Here is a 12,715-nt window from a genome sequence, read left to right as displayed (position 1 = left end):
TGTGGTATAAACTATTCCTCACTTCCTTCTAGATGCTTTTAGGATCTGTTCTTTATCCCACATTCTAAAATTTCACCATGTTTTCCTTTCGGTCTTTATGATTCATTCTGCTGAGCACTTGGGTAGGTCTTTAAATCTGGAGACTCATGTCCTTCAGTTCTGGGAGATGTTCTCACACTGTATTTTTGGACAGTAGCTTTCCCTTCGTTCTCTGCTTGCCCCCTTGTACCCCTACTGCAATTTGAGTATTTATTATGTGCCAGTAGAATAAACACATCCCACATGTCCCATTAATCCCTCAAGTAAGGAAAGTGGTACCGGTCCTCTTCTACAGACGAGGAAACTGAGGTTGTAGGATTTTAAATACCTTGCTTAAATTCTTCAAGCTAATATGCAAAAGATTTGAGATTCAAGTCCAGGTCTCCTCACCCACACCTGTGCTTTAACCACTGCATGGTAATGCCACTTTCCAATTGCAAAAAGGGGGAGGGTTGATTCTCAAAGACTTTCAATATAAGGAAGCTCAAGAAAGCAACTGCAGAATGATAATTCAAGATTCCAAAAAGTCTCCACAGATCTCAGCAGATCCAACCCAAGAGATGCCAGATGGCAGATTTTAGCAAGCTTACAGAACAGTTGGCCTGCAAAGGGAGGGGAGCTATAAGGAGCTTAGGAAATCTTCTATCAGGGAAGTAGAGTGGTTGGTGGTATGGTTGAAAAAGCATTGAGATGATCCTAAGTTCAGATCCTGGCCCTGGCACTCATTAGCTGTGTGATACCCACCTGAAAAATAGGAATGTAAATTATACAGGGTTCTTACAGAGATTAACTGGGATAAAATATGTTAAAGCATCAGTGCACAAGCAAACAACAAATGTTAGTCCCCTTCCTTTTTAGAAAATATTCAAGAATACAAAAAGGAAATATTACCCATGTAGGGGGAAATAGGAGATATGCAAAGAAAGTATATGGAGATGAGACACAAATAGGGTGAGGCACCCTGCAAGGCCGGCCATGTACAAACAAAGGCAATGGTCGCACCATGCATACAGGTAATTCTGAGCACTTCAGGGGAGGAGTCTAGATCACTGTGAATGAGAAGAGGGCTTTTCTCTAACTCTTCTTCTCAGCATTCCCTGATGTGATGGCATTATTCATCCTCAAGATGGCCCAAGTACACACTCGCTTCTTCTAGCCTTGATATTATTTGATTTGGTGCTTGAAACATAATTTTAGAGTCCACGAATTGAAAGGATATACTCCTATTTTCTCTCTCTTGCTCTCCTCAGCTCTGTGCATGTGTGTGAGCGTGTGTGCACGCATGCTCTTGTGCATGAGTAAAGTCTGCAAGAGATGTGGTGCAGATTCTCACGGGCAATTCTTTTGCAGTTAGCTCTGAGAGCAGCTCCATCCTATGAAGATTTTGTGGCTGCGTTAACCATAAAGGAAGGTGACCACCAGAAAGCAGCTTTCAGTGTTGGGATGCAGAGGGACCTCAGCCTTTACCTCCCTGCCATGGAAAAGCAGCTGGCAATACTGGACACTTTATATGAGGTCCACGGACTGGAGTCTGACGAGGTGGTATGACGTCTGGAGGACAGCGCCGCCTCTAACTTCAGGGAATAAAGTTTGCTAAAGTGTTTTGTTGCCCTACTTAATTTCCAGCAGCAGCTTCCACCCTCTCCAATCCCTGATTTGAGGGGATGGAGAGGAGGCAAAGCCTAGTGCTTTTATATATAATTTTTAAGTGCATATGTGTTTTATGTGTTTAAAAATCAAGGTGCTATCTATTTCAGTTCAGAGGGCCTTGTGGAAACCAAATCATAGCTGTTTCATAGACTCGAACAGCAAGTTGTACAAGCAGATTTGACAAATGAATTTGTTAGTATTGTGTTTTGTTTTGTTTTTAGCTCTTGGTTTTAATGGGCCACCCAAACCCAAGTTGAAAATGAGCAAATTCTTTATCAAGGACTGTAACTCATAGCCAGTGTTTCAGTCAGTTTACAGCTAGCCTAAAAATTTAGAGGGAGCTAAGCCCCTTTGTTACAGCTGTTGAAATGCAGAGTTTGCTATTCGCAGACATTCTTTAAAGAACCTCTTCTCTGTGGCTCTGTGGGCCAGTAGAGCCTGTGTCGTCAGGACGTCCAGGGCATTGGTGTGACCATGCCCATGTGGGAGGTGGACGACATAAACAGCAGTGCCCTCTCTGTTTATGGGCCAGGAGACCATTGCTCCGAAGAGATGAGTGGTGTCCTCCTGCTGGAGGACAGTACGGGAGGGGTGGGACTGATCATCTGAGGTGACCCCTATCTAGTGCACACCTTTTGCCAGCATGCTTTCTCCTGTATCCTCTCAGTTGGACATCACAGCAAAACCATGACATTCAAGGATTATTACCCAATTTCGAAAGTAAGGTTTAGAGATTGAGGAACTTACTCACAGTCACACAGCTGCTAAATAAAAGAACCAGATGACTTCCACGTGTGATCTGGACCACCTCTGCATCAAAATCACATGGAGCGCTTGTTCAGAAAGCAAATTCCAAGGTCTTATCTTAACCTGAAGGACTAGAATTGTGGGAATGGGACTCTGGATAATAAATCCTGAATTTGAGTAAACTTCCCACGTGATTCTTGTGTACACAGGGTTGAAGAACCACAAGACTGAATTTTAGATTACAGAATTCCCAGTCTTCGGCATGAACTAAATGATACGCTGTTTTTTTCAAAGAGGAAGAAGCAATAGTTGATATAAAGTAGTCAAAGGGAGAGTGAGAAGTGGAGCAAGCTTACTCAGCATCTTTCTTAATTGAACCAGCCTCGGTGTCCAGCCCGCAGGCCTCGGTGTTGCCTTCAGGGACCACGTTCTGAACGTGCTCCCCGATCAGTCTCGGCTCAGTCACCAGCAGTGAGTGCAGAGCGAGCTAAGTGCAGCTGCTTATCAGTCTCAAAAGCTTTGGGACCATGTCAGGGTTTAAAGGTAGGATTTAAGCCTTGTAAAACAACCTGTGTAGGGTTCTCCTAAATAGTGTGATGCCAGGCCTGTGGCCCTAGCCTCTCAGTAGGCCAAGCTTCCAGGGATGCCCTCCCCATCAGAGGGTCCTGGCTTATAGCAGCGGAAAGGGAAGTTCCAGCATGAAGGGGTTACCAGGGGAGAAGGTGAGTCCCTTTGAGGGGCACAGTGATGGTGTTCCAAGGGCAAAGAGAACCCTCTCCTCAGATGAGAGGTTAATGTAGGGAGGGGTGTTGACTTTGTCTTTTGTCTGTCTTTAAACAAATGGACATTTCTGTAGCTCAGATTAACGAAGTAGGTACTCTGCTCCATAAGGATTTCTGGAAATGCTTACATTTAGAAAAGCAACCTCAGACGTTTTAAGGCTGGGGAGAAAGGGGTGCTAAAGTGATGCTGATTCTTTTGTGTCTCAGCACTGGCTGTTGGCAGCTACTGAGGTGTGTGTGCTGCCTTCCCCTACTCGCATGAGTAATGAGTGCGGCTCTCCTCCTCTGGCTGGTGTGAGTGTGATGGCAGGACTAGAGAGTACTTTAGACCTCCTGCCCTGACACAGCCTCCTAAAAGGGAAGAAGAAAAGGCTGCCATCCTTTGTTTTGCCTTAAATGAAGACGCATTAGGCATTGTGCCAGTGGGTGGGATGCCGCCAGGAGAGTTGTCAGTGTTGTGAAGTGTGACCGTTCTGAGCAGATGCTCATGCTCTCCGTCACCTCCGGTGCACCTGTGTGGTCTCTTGGGAAGGGCTGAGCACACTGAAAATACCTCAGATTTCCCACCGAGATTCTGAATACACACAGAAAGCAAGCTGCTCAGCGTGGCCTTTTCACGTTTACATAGGTACTGTCTTGGTGTGCATGACCCAGTTTTCTGGGAAAGAAGGGTTTCAGATTATCTGGGATCATTGGGAACCCAGATCAGAGTAGCTTGAATAACTTGAATAAGTTATGCTTTCTACTCAGTACGTTTCCAGCCCTACAGAAAGGGGGCAGTATTTTTGGTAGGTATTTTCCTCACTGGAGCATATTAAGTTTGCCTAAGATGTGTAAAGCTCTGGAAACTGAACCTCACAGTAGATGATAAATACAACTTGACCTGAAGCCCAGCACAGTCAGAGCTTCCTCCTGGACCTACAGTATTTGCTTCTCCATCTTAGTTAAAGTCATCATCTGTGCTAATTTGTAGTTACTATCTAAGAAGAGGACAAAGAGAAAGGATAGTTAAGGCTTTCTCTCTATAATCCTCCAAGATTCCTGGGCCGTCTAAGCTTTCTTTCCCCCTGACAGTGAGAGGAGGTGGGAAAACGCTAGTACATTTGTTGGCAGAGTAATCACCTTGCTCTCATTGCTCAGACATTTTTAGGATTCCTTTTCTATAGCAACCTTTTGAGAGCTCGTCAAGGAAAGGCAGCATGTCTTCTAGATATCAGTACAAGCTACGTAACATTTGGACGACCCCTTTCAAGGTGTTTCTGTCCACAGAATTTCATCATATCTGCACTTCTCCCCACTGCAGAAGCCAAGGCCTTACACTTAGAAGGGATCAGTGGGTATTTGTCACACCAAACAAAATCCTTTCAGTGATGGCAATTTTTTGTCTTTTGAAAGTAAATGTAATTCATTATAGCTAATCTTGGCAAAAAAGTTAGAGGGATACCTTTTGGGGACGAAACCAACCTGTGACTACGAGGTAAAGGCGATTTTTCTCATCACCTCTTGATCCCGCTCCACAGGGAGTTCTAGAAGTGGGGCTCTCGGAATGTTGAGCGTATCAGTCCCCAGGAAGTTGACTTTGAAAGATAGTGTTGATTAGAATGGGTATGTAGTAGCGCAAGGCACATTGTCGTCATTATTTGCATGTCATTCTGCACATAAATCCTCCCCAAATGTCATAGTCCACGGAGAGGGCTATCTGAACTCCACAGTTCAGCCCTGCTGCTTTTCTCTCCTCTCCTCTGCTCCTCTCGATGGCCAGCAGTGGCCCAGCAGAGTGCCAGAGCGTCCCTCCTCTAGCTGTTATGCTCCGTTCCTCAGCAGCACCTGGGGCACATATACGGAGCATTGGTACAGGCCTAGCCAGGGTCAGGTGCCCTGTCTATGGGCGTTCTGTTCCCCTCCCAGGCTGCAGGAGCTTCTTAAAGAACCCCTGTTCGCATTTGCAGCTGTAAAACAGGTGACCGCCGTGGTGTGTGGCATCTAGTAAAGGTGATCTGTTATTAGATGAGTTCTGCTGGAAAGTTTTGCAGTCTTCTCTTTCTGATTATTAATTGCGTTTATGTATATATCCAAAAAGTTAATGCTCTCAATTTTGTATTCAAAAAACTTTTTAATTAAGAAAAATACATGTTAGGGACCAATAAATATAGTTTTCTTTATTAAATTTAAAATAAGTAAAAGCTGGAGCAAGAGGTAGCGTATTAAGGAAACTTAATCTGATTGTGAAAACAATTTGTATGAAGAAATACCATTTAAGTCAGTAGGGAGAGTCAGAGGGTCATGACCAATACAAAATGATGTGATTTTGGAAAGTTTCTGACAGAAAATTTGTATGTTCTTTTTTTCTAAACGACCATGTCTTCAAGAAGTTGGTTACATAATGGTGCATTTCTGAATCATCAATTAAAATCAGTTGCTTCTGATTTTAGTCATAGGTTTTACAACTCTTCATCTTCCCTGCCCTCATGTTTCATTTCTCTTTTGAGGGTGAACTATCAACCTTTGAAAAACTTTTAAATTTAGAATTTATAAATACAATATATTTTAAGCCATCGATCTATTAACTGAGCTAATGTGCTTGGTCTTGGAGGGCCTGACTCAACGCTCTTTGTGATGTGGTGGAGTCTGTGCACAGGCTTCAGGGTGTAAGGCAGCCTGTGTCCCTGTGACGTGCACAGAGTAGAAACACACCCTGCTTCGGCACAGCCCTTTGTGGTCTGCAGTTGCTTACTCAGGGGTTCATAATAATGACATAAAAATACCCGCTGTCTAATAGTATTTTAAGACTGCTTATCTATTACAAGGGTGTTAGGGTCCTTCAGCAATTCCACGAGCATCCGGTCCTCTAGACCTCCTAGAAATGTCCTCAGTCCCAATCCGGCATAGGCAGTAGCCTGTGTACAGAGGCCATCTGCATGATTTCTCGTTGCACTGCTGCATCGCGGCACTCGGGGCACGATGAAGCTGTCGTTGGCAGTACGGTTGATGCATGCATCGATCTTTCTTCTCCACTGTTTTACATAGCCTTTCATTAAAAGGAAAAAACATAACCACTACTCTGCAATGCAAAAGTTTGAAGATTCTTTGGTTACCCTTTAAATCACTTCTCTTTCAGAGGAAGCACATTTCCAGCTAAGTTATGTGAGAACACAAGAAAGAGATCTTGCTTGTTTTAAGCGCCATCCTTTCTACTTTATATATTTTAAAGTGTGGTCAGTATTTCCTCCCTGTGCTTTATAAACAGAAACTACCCTGGGATGGTTGGTATCCCCTGCAAAGCTGCACAGAGAGCCACACAGACTCCTGTGCCTGTGTGTCTAGTTATAGGTATGTAAGGAGTCAGTGGTGACAAGAAGGGTGATCTAGGAGTAATTCTGTTGCTTCCCAGAAGGCTAATGAGCCAGTCTCATGGCATGTTTGATGTGTCCCCTGTGTCATGACAGTTTCACTAGAATGTCAGTAAACAGCCCAACTACCTCATGTGAAATTGGCTGTAGACAATCTGTGTCAGATGAGACATGTGTTATGGTTGATTTAATCTGGTTAATAGATGGACAGAATGATGTCTCTAAAGAAGAAACACGTTAGACCAGATGCCAAAGGCTACAATGTACATAGATTTCCTTGGATTACTTCTTTAAGTCAACATTTAATTCCACCCCCAGTATTCTTATCTTGAATGTTTGTGGTTTCATAGATCCATGCACTTTGAATATCTGTCATGTGCCGTCTTCTGTTATGGTTTTTGTCCTTCAACATTACGAATGAGCTTTATAATGACACCAGAAAGCAAGTGGTTTGTTGCTTTCTTAATTCTGATGGACTTTTACTTAGAATATAATGTGTTGGCGCCTGGAGGAGCAACTGATGAATGAAAATTTCATGTTTAGGTTTCATGTAAAACTCTGTCCAAGTTATTACTCTGTATCTTGTGGGGAGGGGGAAATAAGGGAGGGATTTACTTTTTTTGCAAAAATGTTTGAAGACATCTGTCAGATTTTATATTCGTTAGTTATAATAAACTTATTTTTAAAGAATTTTATCAAGTGTTTTTCAAAGACTTTTGTTTGGGTTTCTGCTTAATTGAATATGCCAATAGTAAGTATCATTTATGGAACATATACTATTTTCTGGGCATCATTCCAAGCTGTTTACAACTATTGACACATTTAATCCTCCTAATCACTCTACAGGGCCAGTATTATTACTGTCCTTAAGTTACAGATGAGAAAACTGAGGCACAAGGGAATTGGGGAAGCCCCTTGTCTATGATTCCACAGCTGATGTATCATGCTGATTATTAAATATTTTTAATGTCATCCAATCAGGAAAGTATATAGAACACAAGTTCACAGAGAAACAGAAATAGTTGTCAAATAAGATAAGAAATATGCCAAGGATAATACACCAATACTATATCAAAGCAAATAAAATGGTCTGAACAGAGCTGCCCACTTTAAGCATGAGCAAATTTAAATAAAATGACCTGGTAACCACATAAATATGCTACAGCCAGTAAAGGGAGCAAAGTGGGGAACAGACGAAACCAATAGGGAAGAAAAGCTAACCTAAGAAACAAAAGTTCCTACAGGTACGTTGTGTTTTCAAAGAACATGAATTCAATAAAATAAGAGCTCACATATAAGCTGATTAAACAACCGAACAAAATAAAATAAAAAAGGCAGATTGCAGAGCTAAAGGAAACAACTTGGCCAGAATAACACTATTAAGAACAAATAAATGAGTCAGAAAGAGCAAGAAACATGGTTGAAAACTGAACTGATGATAGAAGAAAAGGCTTGAGATGACTGCAAGTGAATGAAGAATTAAAAAAAGTTTAATTCTTGAGAGGACAACTGTAGGAAGACAAAGATACTCTAACAAAGGCATAACTAGTGACCAAAAAAAAAAAAAAAAGGAACTAAAAAAGTGCTGAAAGATAGAATACAGAAACATTTTCCTGAAAAGAGGGAATGAAACTTCAGATTGAAAAAGTACACTGTGTTCTAGAATCTTACGGAAAGCAGTTGACACCAAAACATACCCTGATGAAGTGAATGAACTTCAAGAATGATGAAAGAATTCTTCACTGATGAGGAAGAAAAAGCAGGTCACCAAAGGGTCTCAAACTTCTTTACCGCCAGGAGGCAGTGGAGGAATGTTTCCAAAGTTCTGAGTGGCAAAAATAGTAACAAGTATATTATTGCCAGCCGAGTTGTCAAGTATGTCAAATATTCTTCAGCATGCAAGAACTCAGGGAATACAACCCCCATGAGCCCTTCTTAAGGAAACCATTTGATAGAAGAGATGCATCAAGTGAAAGGACTGGTGGTGAGCACTGAATTTATATAAAGAACCAAGATCAAACTGGGAATTACAGATACAGATTGCAAATACTGTAAACCTTAGGAATATAACTGATAAGTTGGGGGTAGAGAAAGGGAGGTGTAAGAGTGCCAGTCTCCTCTTATTATCGTAGCAAAGAGTTGATACTGTCTAAAATAAAAAATCATAAATATATATATATATATATTATATATATATATATATATGTATAAAATGACTAACCAAGTTTTTTGGTAATTTTTAAAAATAAGTTTGAATGGATTTTTAAAGAAATATCTGTTGAGATAAAGAAATATTTAAAGTTTAGTAATTGCTTCAGTTTACTCTAGTTTCTTATCTTAAATACAAGCAAACTGCCTGAATGCTTTTTTAAAAAATTAATGTGATCAGAAATAAATATGATAAATAAAAATAAATAGGCGTCTATGTTTATAAAAATCCCCTCTATTTTTATCTCTCTCTGTGTAAAAATAAGTCAGAAATGATATTTAGCTGAAGTTAATGATGGTTAATTTAAGTGGGTATTGATTTAGTTTTACTTTTTTCTTTGTACTTTATTATACTGCTTGACTTCTGTTTGATAACTATGCTATCTTTTTATTTTAAAATTGGGAGGCAGGGAGCCTACTCCAAAAAAACAGGTTAAAAAGCATTGTATAGTGTGGTTAGACCTCTGGTATATGCTGTTCTTTATAGTGATATTTGCTTTATACGTCCTAGCAAGGTACTTTAAATTTTTAACTTAATCTCGCTACACTCCCTTTCTTCTCACTGGTGATTTTTCGCTCATAAGCCGCTATACCTTTCCTCACATATTAATCACCTAAATATCCCAGCTTCTACAACTCATTAGTGTCATATTCTTTGGGTCTAAGGGGGAAAAACAGAATGCTAGTATGATGCCTACTGACTTGCCCAGTGCATCTGAAACATGAAAAAAACAGAAAAAGAAGCCATTTGGAGTGGCTGACAGTCATCTTACAAGAGGAAGCCAAAAAGACTCAGTAACTTGGGAATTTTGCACATAAATTGGCTGCAGTCCATCAGAGGAGCTGAAAGGTTTCTTTCTTTGTGCTTCTGTGAGCTTGGAAGTGAAATGTCAGTCCTTTCTCTGCCCAAGTGAAATTGCTGGGCCGTAGAGCTGTAGCTCAGTATTAGCTTATGCTGATCAAACTCAGCTGCCAGGCATGGCAGATGCGGGAATGCAGTAGTCACCTGTCTTCAGTAAACATTTGTTTTAAGGACCGTTCAACATGGGGTTGGTGGAAACCCGTGGAAGCCCTATATTCTCTTGTGGCATGTGTGAGAGCAACCCTGGACCCTCTCTCTGTGACACAGTTTGATCAAATCCCAAATCCTTGATGTGATTAGTATAAAAAAGATGATCACCAGATTGCAGAACTGAGAGACGCCGTATCCTGCCGTGGTCATAATCACTATCCCAAAGGCTGTTATCAGGCTACAGTTAGAAATTGTGAATAACGTGTATAGCACAGTGTCTAGCTCAAGATGAGAGTTTCAAAAATGATGGTGGTAATGATTATAGTTGTTATTATTACTGTTTGAAGGGGAAGTAAAACTTTAAAGGCCATCATACCTTGAGCTTTCCTGGCTGAATAAGCCTTTTATTATTGGGGCTGCTTGTCCCTGACCTCATAGAGGATTCAGTGCTGTCCCTCCGGCAGGCCTCAGGCCCCTCCCTGCCTCCTTCAAAAAGGAGACCTTCACCTAATCCTGTTTCCACGGAGACGGCAGCATTTCCTCTTCCTTGCCTGAGCTCTTGAGGGATGCTTCAGAGCTGTATCCTATTTGGAAGATTCCAGAGGAAGTGCTAACAGCACATTTGACCTGACACTTTCTATAGAACACTACCCTGCTCACTCCAGAGGATATCCAATACATTTTTCTGCCCTAATATCCTATCCCCTTGTTCTGGACATTCTCATTTCTTTGAGTGACAGCCCCTTCACTACTCTTGAGTTCTGATTGGGCTGCTGATCACAGTGCCCAGCCCTCTGGCCACAGCAGTGGGCATGTGATCCATGTGATCTGGTCTAGGCCCATCCTGGGACTTCTCCAGGACAACTGTCTGGACACTGGGAGAACGTGTATCCCTGTTGTGAACTGCATGTTTGTGTCCCCCCCCCCCAAAAAAAAAATTCATATGTTGAAACCCTAACCCCCAGTGGGATAGTATTAGGAGATGGGGTCTTTTGGAGGCGATTAGAGTTAGATTAGGTCACCAGGGTGGGGCCTACATGATAATATCAATGCTGTTATAAAAAGAAGACCAGGAATCTCTGCGTGACCAAGAAAGCCCCTGTGAGGATGACAGAACCAGGAAGAGGACCCCGACCAAGAAACCAGACAAGCCTGATCTCAGACTTCCAACCTCCAGAACTAGGGGAAATAAACGACTGTTAAATTTAAGCCACCCAAACTACGGTACTTTGGAACAGCAGCCCCAGCTGACTAATACAATCCCTTTTCTCTCAAGTTACCATCCTGGGGTGACTGAAGAATGACTCATCGGGAGCCCGCCTCCTTCCGCTGCGTGGAGGTCTGCACCAGCGGGAAGAGGGCAGCAGAGAAGTGAGAAACGGCCACACAGAGGACAGTGGGTGGGGAGACTGGATAAACGCAGTGGAGTGCTAGATCCCGTAAGTCTGGGGCCCGTGCACACCCAGCTCTCCTAGTCATGCAAACCAATACCTCCCCCTTTATTTAGAGCTCATTGGAATGAGGTTTCTGTAACTTGTAACCAAAAGAAGCCTGAGACATTTTCAGATGAGTCCAAGACATTTGCCTTTGGCCAGATTATCTCTCATGCCTTCCGCCTCCACTAATCTGTGGACGTGATCTTTTGTGGTTAATAGAAGAAAAATGAGCAACGTGCCGAAACGAGGGTCCAGTTAGGTCATCACTATTGTGCTGCAGCAGCACAGGACACTGGGCTGCGTCTTCGCTTTCTGTTAGCCTTTACCTCCTTCCTAAATTACAATATTAATAATGAACTTTTATGTATTACCCAGAACTGTGTGAAGAACTTCGTACAGAGTGTCTCATTTAACCCTCAGAATAACCGAGAAAGTTATTTATGTATGAGGAAACTGAGGCTTAGAAATGGGGGAGCTTGAGTGTGAGAGGTGGAACTGAGCTGGGAGCCCAGACAGGCGGACTGCAGAGCCCACATCCTCATCACTGTGTGTGAAGTAGGAGAGCGCAGACACCTGGGGTCAAATCCCAGCTCTGCCTCGCCCTGCCTGCGGGGCTCCAAGGCTCTGTGCAAGCTGATTCACTTCTCTGAGCTTCACTTTCTCCTCTGTAAACCAAAAGATGACGCTCCCTGCTCTCGAGATCCTTGCAGGAATTAAATGAGGCAGCATATGAAAACCCCCTGGCATGTTGCCTTATCATCTAGACAGGCACCAGCTTCCAAGTATTTTCATCATGGCCCATGTTCGAATCTCCTAAACACATAGTGGGTGCTCACATTTTGTGCAGATCTTCTGAACCCTTCTCTTCCTGGGTGTGAGGGTGGAAACTGCGTGGGACTAGAATGGACAGATCAGGATTCTGGTTCTGCCCTTGAAATTTACACTCTGGATCACCTTGGGCAAATCATTTAACCCCTTGAGTCTGTATTTCCTTGTCTGTAAGACGGAGATGGTGTTGTCATGAAGACTGAAATGAACACCTTTACAGCAGATAGCACTGTGCCTGGCACATGGCGAGTACTAATTATGCTGTGCTGGTGGAATGGTTAGAGAGGTGCTTGTTCCTGACAGGTAGTTACTTCCTTCTCAGCTCACTCCAACCGCCCGTAGACACAAATGAAATTACATTATTAGGAAGAACCTCGTAAACTGTCCATAAATGTCATTACTTAGAGTACACTTAGGGCTTTTCCTTTTAAGTTCTTTTTAGAAATTATTTAATTTAATCTGTGAAATATTCAGGACTGTTAGGAGAGGACATTCCTATTAAAAAGAGAATTATTTAAAATATCTTATGTTTTAGAAAATAAGATGTTTAATCACACACCCAAACCAAGATCTATCTAATGTAGTCCCTTATTGTCCCTGCGTGGTAAGGCTGAGTTCTGTTGGCAGAAGTGTCTTCACAACCAGGCAAGAAACAAAACACTG

At 42.2% G+C, this 12,715-nt stretch overlaps 1 protein-coding gene across 5 annotated transcripts in view; it reads left to right on the top strand.

The window, feature by feature from the left end:
- PLEKHA8 (pleckstrin homology domain containing A8) overlaps positions 1-7,263 on the top strand; it is a 57,209-nt gene extending 49,946 nt beyond the window's left edge. For 4 of the 5 annotated variants that reach the window (XM_045508097.2, XM_045508096.2, XM_010971410.2 and 1 more), the window contains one exon: positions 1,390-7,263. In XM_045508097.2, coding sequence (XP_045364053.1) covers positions 1,390-1,587 — 198 coding nt within the window. In that variant the 3' untranslated portion in view covers positions 1,588-7,263. The remainder of the gene's footprint in view (positions 1-1,389) is intronic. The other variant, XM_045508100.2, reaches the window with a different exon arrangement.
- The last annotated feature ends 5,452 nt before the right edge of the window (positions 7,264-12,715 follow it).

This window comes from Camelus bactrianus, chromosome 7, assembly GCF_048773025.1.
Source record: "Camelus bactrianus isolate YW-2024 breed Bactrian camel chromosome 7, ASM4877302v1, whole genome shotgun sequence".
NCBI classification, from domain to species: domain Eukaryota; kingdom Metazoa; phylum Chordata; class Mammalia; order Artiodactyla; family Camelidae; genus Camelus; species Camelus bactrianus.
This window is presented reverse-complemented; position numbering and strand designations above follow the sequence as displayed.